The 13,482-nt window shown below is 41.7% G+C and overlaps 1 protein-coding gene across 1 annotated transcript; it reads left to right on the top strand.

Annotated features, from left to right (window-relative positions):
• The first annotated feature begins 5,963 nt into the window (after window positions 1-5,963).
• en2a (engrailed homeobox 2a) lies at window positions 5,964-11,123 on the top strand. The gene is made up of 2 exons (XM_068581583.1): window positions 5,964-6,861; window positions 8,848-11,123. The coding sequence occupies exons 1-2, from the start codon at window positions 6,363-6,365 to the stop codon at window positions 9,165-9,167; spliced, it is 819 nt and encodes a 272-aa protein (XP_068437684.1). The 5' UTR covers window positions 5,964-6,362; the 3' UTR covers window positions 9,168-11,123.
• The last annotated feature ends 2,359 nt before the right edge of the window (window positions 11,124-13,482 follow it).

Here is a 13,482-nt window from a genome sequence, read left to right on the forward strand (position 1 = left end):
CTTTATTTTAGGCTTTTATTTATTTGGGCGTTATCTTAAAGGAACATGGAGTAGTTTCCCCTCCATCGCTGAATAATTTCTAAATAAAATAGATGAGGTTGGAGGTGATGTTGAACGTAAAGCAATTCACGTCTGCCGCAAATGTCCTACAATGGTTACATTTCAGGTGTTGTCTAGTTATTGTGTTAGTTTTGTTATTGCAACTTTAATTTCCTTGTGGTTTAATGTTGCAGTCGGAGGGAGGAGTTATTTTAGCCTGAAGTTCCAATAAAAGTTCCGTAATTTAAAAAAAGACAAAAAAAGATTTAGAAATTGAACAAACTGTCTCTTTACATATTGTATGACCAACTTGGCTTCTTAATACTTCTATTTAGAATTTTACACACTAATCACCAACTTTAAAAACCTATATTTTCCACTTTTCCAGTATTAAATGGACTAAACTTAAGTTTCGAACACAAGTCAATTAACCACACAACTTTTTATGGTTCACATTTCACATTTGTTTGTCTTATCTTATGAGCAATGACCAATGGACTTTAATACATTTTTTAATAAAAGCTTTTGGTGTATAATTTGAGTGTTGCTGCTTTATTTTAAGGAACATTTACTCCTTAAAAAAACGTGGAAAAAACCCGTGACGAACGTTTTCCTCATATCAGTGATGCGTTCAGGAGCTGAGCTGCATTCAATTAGCCTTCATCCAATTTAGCTGAGGCCTTAATTGCGCTCAGGGTGGTGCAGTTGTTTGTGCTAAGCTCTGTTTGAGACTTCTGTGGAGAAATACCAGCCGCTCCTTAAGAACAATCCCAATTCAAATGAGACTTATCTACGCCAGACCGATCAGGCGGATTAAGAGTTATTAAAACCTATAAAGGGCTGAAAGCAGAAGATGCAACAGCCCCAAAGTCCGCAGCGTGCACGGCTCCAGAGGGTTTCTCTGTAAACACTTTCACACCACGGGAAAAAAAATGATATAGACATCATACATACGGTGGTGTATGATGAATAAATAGAGGAATAAAGGCGAGTCACCATGCAGAAACACAAATTAATTAGACTTTGCGAAACACTATGCAAAATGTTCCTTAAAATACAAAAGTGAAACTAGAATCGTATACAAATTAGCTGTACATGTAAAGATACAGTATTTCAGCAACATTTGACCCCCAAAGAAAAAAAGTATGACTGCTAGGCAAAAGTTTTAATATTTTCACTGCAAAAATAGCAACATCTTGACAAATGGCAAAAATAACCAAAGGACCAAACAATTGCATATATTTTTATCCACTTTTCTTTTCTTTTTTTTCTCCCACGTACATGTCTTGTGATGTTCCCATTTCTCCCATAGTCAACGCACAACACGTTCTGGAAAATTCCTGGAAAACATTAGGGCGTTGGAAACAGGTGGGACTCCGTCTCCAAAAACCTAATTGTGTGTGAGTGTTTTTTTTTAAAAACTAGATTAATTGTCTCTCTAAACTGATTGACTTTTTGCAGTGTAGACACAATTAGGCCCGCTTCTAATCTTCTCTAATTCGCCTGCCATGCTCTTGGCTGACCCGGGATGAAAAACAGGGGGCAGCGAGCTTCCCGGCCCACAAAAGCACAACAAAAAAAATCATATGGGATCATCAAATAGGAGAGACTTGCTTTCAGGGTTTGAAAGGCACAGGAAGCTGGAGGATTTGGTCCGACCCCTGCATGGTGACAGAGCTGATATCGAGACCCCCATTCATCTGGAGGGAGGGATGGTGGCCGGGAGGAGGGAGCAGGGGAGGGAGGGAGGAAGGGTAGAGGGGGCTCAGGGTGCATCTGCAGAGGTCCCACCACCACCCTCTGATCTGTGAGCTGGCACACATCACGGCGTCCATTCACAAATCCTCCTTCTGCGCGTCACCTTTTGTAGTACTCCATAGTACTGAGCGCTGCTGACGTGTAAGACAATCCTACCAAGGAAAATACAGAGGAGAAGAAAAAAAAAATAGGTTATAGGAACTCAAGGACAGGGCACATGCGCACAATGCATGCGATGTATTATAGTAGTAGGATGGGTGTGTGTATGTGTGAGGAGGAGGAGGAGGAGGAGGAGGGAGTGGGGGAGCTATAAGTGAATATGAAATGAATTTATAGGCCACATAGAAACTAAATGTGCGTTATCAGTATGATCTTTTTTTTAATTGGGGATATTAACCTTTTCATGCAAAGCAGATGAGATCCTCAGTGTTGTTTTTAAGAAACAAGAGAGAAAAAAAATGAAGCATTCACTTATTTAGTAGAACCTGGCAGATATGAGATACGACAATCAATATGTCCTGCTTCCCTGAACAAGAACAGAATGCATTCATACTAAAACTCTATTCAACGTATGTGCTTTAGCCGCAAAGCAACATGGCAAATAGTCAAAATTACATGTTAATAATGATGATTGTATGTTGGCAAATTACTAATAACGGTATCAAGATTTTTCCAGTACTTCATATCATGCATTAGTGATTCAACTTCGGCTTTTTTGGACGTTAGGCTACGTAATCGAATGCTATGGAGCAAATTATTTCAATTAACGCTTGCAGGATACGAAACATGTGCATCTGTGTTCACCGTGTGAGAGGAGAAATGTGTTGATAATACCCCCCTTCCCGCCCCCCTTTTTTATTTTTTAGGAATATCTGTATCTACACGCCTGTTCAAACGTGGAAAAGTGCACATGCACATCTTCAATAAATCCACACGCCTGTACCACGAGCCACTGAGGCCTGCGCGAGGAGCACATGTATGCAGACTCGTTTTAGCGCCAGTTTACAGACTGAGTTGTTGTTACAAGCAACACAAATATTATATTACTGTGGATTTCATACATTCTATTTACCGCGTCTGCACAGGACAAGATAGAGATAATACTCATAATAATAACAAAGTGAAAACACACAATGGTCATGTGTCTGCTACCGTCACACAAACTTAAACTGTCTTTCAATATTTAAGAAACAACAAACATCCTGCAGACTGAATATGAAGGGCTTCACTTCACAACAAAGCAATCATGGAAGGCTCCCAAAAACATAATACAAAGCCAGGCTTACAGACCACTCACTTAACTTTATATGCGTGGATTAAGGCCCGACTTCATTTGGAAATAAGAATTTTAAATATATATATATATATATATATTGTCATATGCGACACAATTGGATGCCACGGCCTTGTTTCAACCCTTAGTCCACCAGGACAAACTGTCCCACAATGTGCTTTCATAAACCAGAAAGTATGACTTCCTGAAATCCTCATAAAGCGAAGCAAACAAACGATGCTGATTGATTTTTCTGCTAAAACACTTTTTTTTTTAACGTTCAACCACCACAGTCCAAAACAAGCCAGTCAAAACTGGACAGACAATAGTGAATCAAAATCCCACAATAGTGGGATTATGTGCTTGTACGATACACTGCAAAAGAAAATACCCATATGGTCTAGTTTTGAGTATTAAAAGCTTGTTTTGAAAAACGACAGCAGAGTAAGAGGACTTCTTCACACATGGTGTTCCACCTTTTTTTGAGCATAAAAAAAAAGATAGTTTCATGCGCGTAAAAAAAAGCGCGTTAAATGAGTAGCATATAGGTCACTTCTGAAGAGAAAAACAAGAATCTGGGGCTTATTAGAAGCCGGTTCGTCGTGTTAAAATGTGCACTTTGTTTTTGGAGTGTGCACGGGCTCTTATTATAATTCAGAGCCTGAAATGGTGTCATTTCCTCCAGACGTCCCTGTTTTGCTGCGAGGTTAGAGGCCAAGCCCAGGCGGTAGCGGCCTGTCTGTGCCTCCATTGTCTGCTGCTTATTTAGCGCTCAACATTAATCTGCGCTTCCCCTCACAAGTGAGAAACAATCGCAGCATGAGAGTGGCCTGTCTAATTACATCTTTCACTCGCAACTTTCACTCCGGCAGCCCATGTGAGAGCTCGCGTTGCCATCACAAGATAGTAGCAAGAGCAGATTTGAGGATTTTTGAAAAATTAAGTAACCAAGAATTCATTTGTTGAAGAAAAAAATACGACCCAAAAGGCCATCTTCAATCCTTTGATGTGGCATTTTGACAATATGTGCATATGAGCTGTGACTGCAGACGCAGATAAGCCCTAAACAGATATTTAAAAAAAAGGTAAAAACACTTCACTATAATTACTTTGCAATTTGCGCAAAGCAACGTGGGAAGTGAAGGTTAGATGGTTTCAAGAAGGACAATGCCGGGCTTAGACTTGAGTTTAAATTGCAGTGTGTCACAAATACAATATAAAACAACAGTGTGCAGCAGGTTATTGTTGTAGGCTAACCTTCACGGCGTCCAAAAAGTACACTTTTTTTCATGGCAAACGTCAAATAAATCGGAATACTCTATAATATGCGTCATTTTAGAAATGTGGATCCAAGTTACTTAAACTATCAGAGAACTACATGGTGCAGACAATGCATGCCTTTAATAATAATAAAAAAAGAGAGAGCATCTGTCTGACTTTCCAGCTGAATTGTTCAAAGGCTCCTCACTCAGTCTCGGTCCTCCTCGGTGCCCCCTTTCTTTTACGCGCAGCCTCGGTTCAACCGCCAGCGGAGGACCGACTGCGCCATCCCCGCAGCCCGGTGGCGTCCTGGGAGGAGGAACACTAACTTAGCGCTGGTCAGCAAAGTTACCCAAAGTTTTGTCTTTGGCGCGACTCAGCATCCCGAGCAGCGAGCACAAAACAGTTTGTTTGCATCACTGATTTCTTTTAAAGGGATATGGACCCAACTCTCGGTCCACCGCAGCGTCACGACAGGCGAGCATGAAAACATCAGAAATATACTTAACACACATCTCTGCGCTTTTGCAATCGGACAGGGAAAAGGGGGAGGGGGGGGGGGGTAAAAAGACTCTTTTGGCACTCACGTTTCAGTATTGATGCACCTCGTGGACAAATATCAGACTGTCACATTGGACATTCTGCGAATAAAGTGCGAGAATGTCACGCTTTAACATAACACGTATGGCTGGGGTTGAAAAACAGTGTGCACGTTTTGAAATACAATTTTAAAAAATGAAGAAAATAAACGCTCGGGTCCAGTTGAGAGCACATGCAGCTATTGTGTTCTGCATTTAACCTTGGGCCGGGACAACCTGACTTTAAATTGCCTCGAGTCCATTTGACCTTACATGTGTTAGAATAACCTTTAATGCACATACAGTGTTGACATGTTCCCAAACAACACTAGCGTGTTCAATGTTGCCTAAAGGTGTGTATACGTTCAGTTATTTCAACACATGTTGCCTCAAAGATGGTCAGGTCACGGATCCCCACATGCATCCACATTAGGCCATTTTATCCTGTACAATAGGGGTTTGTCTCATTTGTCCTCAAACGAGCAGAGCTTTTAGTTGCTATTGTTGTAGAATTGAACCGCAATGAGCTGTGGAAATCCTTAAGTGTGGAGAATGAAACTTGTATATACGCCTGTGTGATACAGTGCATATGAATATAGTAAAACTGTTACTATTCCTCGTTTTTATTGGGAATCCCTCCCATCCCTGCAAGCGAGGAACCCCGGGGGTCCCCACATCCCACTTTGACAGCCGATGCTCCATTCGCCCCATTGTTTTAATAAACACACACCAGGTGATGCACACCGTGTTTTCCTTTTCTTTCTTTTCTGTAAATCCTCCGTTAAAAAATATAAGTTGCAGGTTCATAAACACACATGAGTTATTGGGAGTATCTGGAAGCATGCACTGGATTTAAATTAGGCTTCTTCCGTGCAGGACTCTTTCCCTTTTACCAAAGCGAGGATGGGCGTTTGTGGACTGCTCTGGAGTCTGCGTCACGTGGCCTGGTTTCTGCCATCCCATTGGTCCAAGGCACGTGTCTGGGAGGACGGTGGGAAAACGTCACTCGGGGGGCTCGTATTGAAAATAAGAACAAAACTCCAGAGTGAGAGTATTAGAGCATCAGTTTAGGAGCCTCTTTATTTACCCTTAGTTTAGTTTAGGTGTAGGCATTACTGAGCGCACTGAAATCGGATAACACTTAATTGGATGCTGCGCAAATGTTTTAGCTCTGCGATATCAGTTGTAACCCGAGATTGAGGGAATATATGTCAAAAAAGTATGCTTTTCTCAGAGGACACTATCGCAAGGCTTTGCATGGTGTCCAAGGCACCCACTAGCATCTGAGTTTTATTTTTTATATATACACTCCACACGTGAAGTTGTTTTTTCTTCTTCTTCTTTTTTTTTACAATCTAATTTCCCTGAAGTTCTTTTTTTTTTGCGAATTGTTATTGCAGCGGAGCGAGCGACAAAGGGGTTAAAGAGAGTAAAGCGGGGGGAAGTGAATCAGTATGGAAGAAAATGATCGCGGCAACAGAGACGTGGTGGAGCGGCAGGAGTCGGCGGATGAATCCAACAGAGCCATCCTTCCCCGCCTACAGGCGCCGGGGAACCCGCAGATCCCTCACCGGGTCACCAATTTCTTCATCGACAACATCCTGCGGCCGGATTTCGGACGGAAAAAGGACGGAGGCGCGCCCCGCGAAGAGAGCAGCCTGCTGGCGTCGCGGGAGAGCCACAACGGCCACCGCGACGGCCCTCAGACCGAGCCGGTGGGGAACACGGTGCCGGCGGAGGGGACCTCCACTCCGCACACGGTCACCGTGAGCAAGAAGCCCGCGATAGCCGCCGAGGAGCCCCTGAAAGCCCGCGAGGAGAGGGAAGACCAGTGCCTAAGCTCAGACTCAGACAGTTCCCAAGCCAGCTCAAACCCAGCCGCGTCTAAGTCTAAGTCCATGCTGTGGCCAGCCTGGGTCTACTGCACCCGGTACTCGGACAGGCCTTCTTCAGGTTAGTGGCACCGTGCATGCGCTTTTACTACAACCGTGTTCTCGGTAACCTGAAATAGCCCGTAACACTGACCCCGGATGCCTTGACCGACTTCTCCCGAGCAGAGGATGGCGAACCGTGCCGAGCAGCGCACGCTGGGTAATATAGAGAAAAGAAAATCTATTTGGATTTTTTATTTTTTTTATTTTTTACAATATTTAATGCAAAAAAAAAATCCCGTTATAGGCTTTACACGTCAACATGTCCTCGTACAATTTGAGGAATTTATCACATAAACACGAGCTTTAAAAATGGGCTTTTCGGTGAGAAGAGGCCTATTTTCAATGCAAAAGAGAAAGAAAAAAATACTGGTTTTAAATAGTCTAATTTAAATGTTCTTTTTTCATTTAAACTACTCGCAAACATACATATAAACACGAAAAACAGTCACTTTTTTTCTTGCTATTACGCACATTTTTTCATTGACAAAGTATTCCCATTCAGGCAGATCGTCTCGTATATTTCCTCGGGTTATGAATATGATAATACTGGGGTCCTACATATACTAAAGATTATCGCTGACAGGCTGAGTGTCTTCCAGGGAATCTGCAGGTCTGCAAAATAAATACATTTGCTCCTCAGAAGCGTTATTGTGTTTGGTATGAATTAAATATACATCTGTTGTTCTTTTTTTTCCACAATGGACGCTCACACAGCTAATGTATATGCTGGATACTGAGTTTATTTCTCATGTGTATTTACAAAGAAACTCACGCTGCAACTTGTCAGCCTGTAGCAAAGTTAACATCAGTGTATTTTTCTTAGAGTCTATGAAAAGTGGAGTACAACTTGTTCTCATGCATTATGTAACGCTGTATGGTGTGGCGTAGGCGACTACTACGAGTTGTAGAGCTGCACAGTTTGTATATGGGCTGCTTGGGGGAAAACACACACACACACTCTCACACACACACTCACACACACACACGCTGAGGCTGATTCATCAGTATAAAAGGTTCGGCCTGCATCATGTCGTTGTCGTTAATGTTTTCCACACAGTTTGGAGGAGGGAACCAAACACTAAGCGCAAAGCTCCAACGAATAGGCCTCTATCCAGATGGAAAATGAACGTGTTTTTAATGTGTGCTGCTCAAATTCCATTCACGTTGGCCCATTGAGGAGCCTTTCAAGTGGCCCACGAAAACAAAAATGCAAAGTAGCTGCATTGAACTGAATCCTGTATTTCAAAACAGTAGCTGGGATGTGTCGGGGATGTTTTTGCCCAGTGTTTTCCTATTGGTTAATAATTCCTTATTACTATAGGCAGTGTCATAGTGTGCGCGCGTCAGCGCGTGTGTAAGTGCGCGTGTGCGTGTGTGTGTGTGTGTGTAGGCTACGCGTATGTGTGTAAGCGAGGACGAGGAATAGAAACAGGGAAGGAGGGGAGGTTTGGCTTCTTGCTTGTTTTCTTCAGTGGACGTGTCAACATTTTACAATCAGTCCTCATTTTTAACAAGTTTGCCACCAAAAAATGTGCCTCAGGGAATCGAAACTTATTTTGTGACTTGGTTTCTATACAAAACAAATCAAAATAATAACTTCTACAGACGGTCACACAATGACAACAGATGTCGGCGGAGACATTTGGGAACTTTTTCTTGGTTTTGGGGGATTACAATCAGTGGAGAGAAAAAAATCTACATTGTCTTATAGACTTTATGGACGCATCTGTTTCATATAAATGTGAAGGCTCTATTCTAAATGTAAAGCAGTAAAATACTAGACTATCCATGGGTTGATTCATTTAATGATAAAAACTGATAATTGCATTTTTTAAATTTTATTTCTAAAGTTATTGTTAATCTGTTTGCCTTGTTACCGCATGCATGCTTTTTTATTAATTGCCCATAATAATAATAATAATAACGATATTTTCAAACTGACAAACCAATCTACTTCTTCCTCCCCTCTACCCCCCCCCCCAAAAAATCTCTCCACCCCTTACAGGGCCAAGATCTCGCAAACCAAAGAAGAAAACGACCAGCAAGGAGGACAAGCGACCACGGACGGCCTTCACAGCAGAGCAGCTGCAAAGACTAAAAACGGAGTTTCAGACGAACCGCTACCTGACCGAGCAGAGGCGGCAGAACCTGGCGCAGGAGCTGGGCCTCAACGAGTCCCAGATCAAGATCTGGTTCCAGAACAAGAGGGCGAAAATCAAGAAGGCCACCGGCCCCAAGAACTCTCTGGCCTTGCACCTGATGGCACAGGGACTGTACAATCACGCCACCGTCTCGTCGAAGGACGAAAAATCAGACAGCGATTGATTTCCTGGAGACGTCACAGCAGCCTCCTGACGAAGAAGAACCTATAGTACTCCTATGATAGATTTGTTTTTATAGAGCTATCACTGCAAAACTCTACCGACAGGAATATTTAAAGATGCCACATACAAATACCACAAAGTTATATCAATATCACTATAATCACTGACCCACTATTCAAGAAATACTAAATAAAAAAACAAGGTCATTGGACTACTTATGTCCCCACATGAATATTTAATGACACCATAGGTCTCTATAGTTCCCTATAGGAATACTATAGAGGATTTTCGTTATATGGGAGGTTTTTTTCAAGCCTACAATGCAATAATTTCATCGAATAAAGGGCCAGTGTAGAGTATACCAGCATAAATTGTTTGAAAAAATAAGATATTTCTGCAATATCACGTCTATAAACGATGTTGTATAAAGGTATGTTTTCATTGTTTGTCGTCGCCCCGCCCCCTCCGAGGTACAAATGCTTACACACATCATTTTTCTATAGGCCTATATTCTGCTATCCATGATTGTCATCGTTTCACATTGAACTAACTGGCACTTGACGTTTCGATCAGTCAGTGAAGTGAACAAACTGAAGTCCAAAGAATATTTTTCTGCTGCATCCAGGCTACTGTGAATTTAAATAAATGCTAACACGAGTTTTATTTCCACGCTTGTTGGTTTCCTTGGTTGTGTGTTAATGTCAAAGCGGACATGAGGAAGGTGGTTGTTGTTTTTTTTTGTGAGAGGCAGTTGCAGACCTAATTGGGCAGACAATGAATTTTGATACGTTTTTTAAAAGATGAAGAAAAAAAAAAGAGAAATATCACAGGAACAGTTTATTATCATACGTGACATGAGAGGTAGCGATTTTTTTCTAACACGCCACTTAACTAAAATGCTAAGTTACGCCTTGCTTGTGTGTGTGGTCGTCTTCTAGCCTTTAAACAAATAGTATGTGCGTGTTCCCTTCGTTATACCAATGCATCAGTGCAGCTATTATAGTTTTTAACTAGCAATATCCATTTTTCTTTTGTAGCTAACTGAATTTGAGGCTATAATGCTGCCTATAAAGTCACAGAACAACTCTGTAGCATAAAGACAATGACGACAACCACTCCGAGTGTAGAGTACAAGCAGGTTATTGGATGTTCTTGTTAAATCTTTCTCTATATACAGTTTTATTACATATCCATTTATCATAAAAAGGCAAATCCGTCAGTGACTGTATTACAAATGTTGGAAATCTCTTATCGTTGTTGAAAGGACTTCATATGTGTATTTATATAGATTATATTGAGAAAAAAAATCTATCCAAGGACCAGTGTTGCTTTAGAGTAGATATCTGAGGTGTTTACACTGCTTGTTTATCTTGCAATAACTTCTTTTTTTCCCATTTTTTTCCTTGTGAATGAAAATAGTTTATGGGGCCTTTGCATGAAAGCTGCAATTTGTTGTACTTGGGCAAATAACTGTGTTTATAAACTTTGGTCTTTATCGACAGCAGTGTGATCGAGCTAAGTTTTAGACTGTATCCATACCAAATTGTGGACTTTTTGCCTTTCAAAGTGTTTTTGTTGTGTATCTGCAAAAAGTGTGTGTGAATTAAAATCCACCAAACAGAAACACACTTTGCCTTAAAGTTCAAGTGTGAACTTTGTATGAAACAGAACTGTGCCGAATCAGAGAAGCAGTATTACTTCAAATGCAGACTAGTCAAGTTGAATGCCTTTATGAAAACTGCTGGTACGACATTATGAATTTACTCATCAGCGTATATCTATCTATATATGAACATGTTTAAATAAAATTACAACACAGAGTTGTAGAATACAATGCTATTTTTTATTTTATGTTGGAAGTATTCTTTGGTATAAATGTACATAATTTGTATCATGTATTAATTGTGTAATTAACTGCCTCCTGAAAACTGCAAAAGAAGAGTAAATAAACCTTGAATATTATACACAAACAAGTCTTGCTGCATCTTTACGTGAAGAAAATAGTTCATATTTCCATTAAAAAAAAATCAGAAACAATAAAACATGAAGCATTAAGTGTGACCTTCAATCAATGCAGAGCTCCTGACGGCATTATAATCATGCATTACTAGCCAAAATAGTTTAGAAAAGAGAAACACATACATGTTGCCAAATATTCACAAACGTAATCACAAACACTCTTAATTTGCACAGCATGACAATCCTTTCAATGCAAACACCCACTCAATCTATGGGCGGTGCGGGAACACATTCATGGAGGATCAAATTCATGGGTTTTGAGATTAAAACATTTGCGAAAGCATCCCCACATTATGCAAGGGAAAGCCTTGAACAATTCCCAGGCATGTTTTCCTCCACAATGCCTTATCTGCATTTCCATACTTGCACCGCTAGTCTTTGAACGGCATGTCTAACGGCCAGTGACTAGCATTAGAGCGAGCAGGGCTGCTCCCAGCGCTGTCGTCACGACGGTCAGTCTTCCTCGCCGCCACTGAAAAGAGCTTCTATCACAAGGCAGAAATGGGAGTCGAAAGGAGAGCGAGTGAGAGAGCGAGAGAGAGAGGGGAGGGAGAGAGAGAGCAATGAAGGTCAAAGCCTGTCATGGCTGCAGGTGGCTGGTTTTCCCCTCCCGCCCCTTCAGTAACTCATTCTCCACACACAGCTTTCTCTCTTACCAACTCATACGCTCCCTCCCCTCATACACCCACAACTTACTATCACTTGTTTGTTTTTTTATTATTTATTATTCTTGCCTGGCACGCACACGTCCCCGTTCATTTTTGTTCCTCCTCACATGCACACATCCCCCTGTTGTTTTGGTCCTTCATTCAAGCACATCAATAGGAACCGTCATCGAAATATTCACCGGCAGAGAAGCTCCCTGAAGTTCAGATCGGGACACCGATGCACGAACAATAGCTTGAAGCCGTACGGCACGCAACGAGCACATCGTCGTGGAGCAACCGGCCTTTATTGGAGAATAATTTGTCTTGTTACCAGAAATGTCCTGCATTGCTGTGAAAACACAACATACTACAGATATAGAAATCATCAGTAATCTTGGTACCTAACATTGGAGACACATCTCCTCTGGAATAGGGTGCAGAAGTTGTGAAAAGAAAAAAAAACACCCTGGAATAAAAGTTATTTTCAGGAGTATATTGCTAACAAGTTCTCAAGCTGTAAAAAAAATGGAAGTGAGCAGAGGATACATCAGGAAAGTATCAATGTCTACCTCTAAACACAAAAGGGCCCCATCCTGCTATGACCTCTCCTACCATCCTCCCCCTCCCCTACTGTGTCATTTACCCAGTTTCTAAATGCTTCCTACGGCCAGAGTGGAATCTGCTCAGAGGTGCCTAGGCTTTGTGGCGGAAACATAATTAAAGTGGTGAAAGATGTAAAAGGTGAAGAATGGGGATGACATCAGGCCAATTTCACACTTGGCACTCGAATGGCTAGGTCCAAGCCAGGACTCTTGCCTCGCAACACAGATCAAAGCCCACTGTCACCGCACCAGTGCAGGAAAAAAAAGAGGCAAAGGGACACCTAACTATGCTAATCCCCAGGACGAATATATTTTAATCTTGTTAGAATACAAGTTAATGCCGTGGCTCAGTGACTGAACTTTCAGGCAAGAATGAGAGGTGGACAGAATTACTTTTACCTTTTCTACATGAGTTGCCTCTGTCTGGCACCGGATAAACAGCCAGAGTCTGAACTAACTTTCTTTTGGGCAAACTCAGTACATTATCGAGCCACGTACTGTACCGCATGGCTGTTGCAAGCCGACGGAGAGGCAAGCAACAGATTTCATTAAGAACAGCGATGGGGAGAAGAAGAAAAAACTCCACCCCAGTGGTTGTGTCAGTGACCCCGGCTGAATCCCCACTAGGGCACCTAACATGCAAAGGAAATGAGTATTTTGTGGACTGGTTTGTCCCCTCTCACATTGAGCCCTCCTTTCTCAAAAGCACCTTGGTAACCCTTGATCTCTCATGTATGGAAGTCGGGGCACTGGGGCCTGCAGAAGTTGACTAGGCAGACAATAGCCAGCGGATGCTTTCTGGAAAAGTCACACCCAGGCAACTCTCATTTCACACACCGTGTTTGAGCGACCCTTGTGAAGAAATGCAAGACTTTTCAATAAAGATTCTTTTTGTTCACTTCACAAAATTTAGGAAAAACAAATCCCCATGTGCTTTTCCCCTCATGTAACTCGTATCTGCTTTCTTGAGTGGAGGTTTCGTGCTTTAGGGGCTGAATTTAAACATTAAATATTCTTTTTTATTATTTCACAAAGTTGTTTATAACGT

The sequence above is a fragment of the Clinocottus analis genome, unplaced genomic scaffold (assembly GCF_023055335.1).
Source record: "Clinocottus analis isolate CAN_PGR_092001 unplaced genomic scaffold, fCliAna1.0.p SCAF_18, whole genome shotgun sequence".
Classification (NCBI taxonomy): Eukaryota; Metazoa; Chordata; class Actinopteri; order Perciformes; family Cottidae; genus Clinocottus; species Clinocottus analis.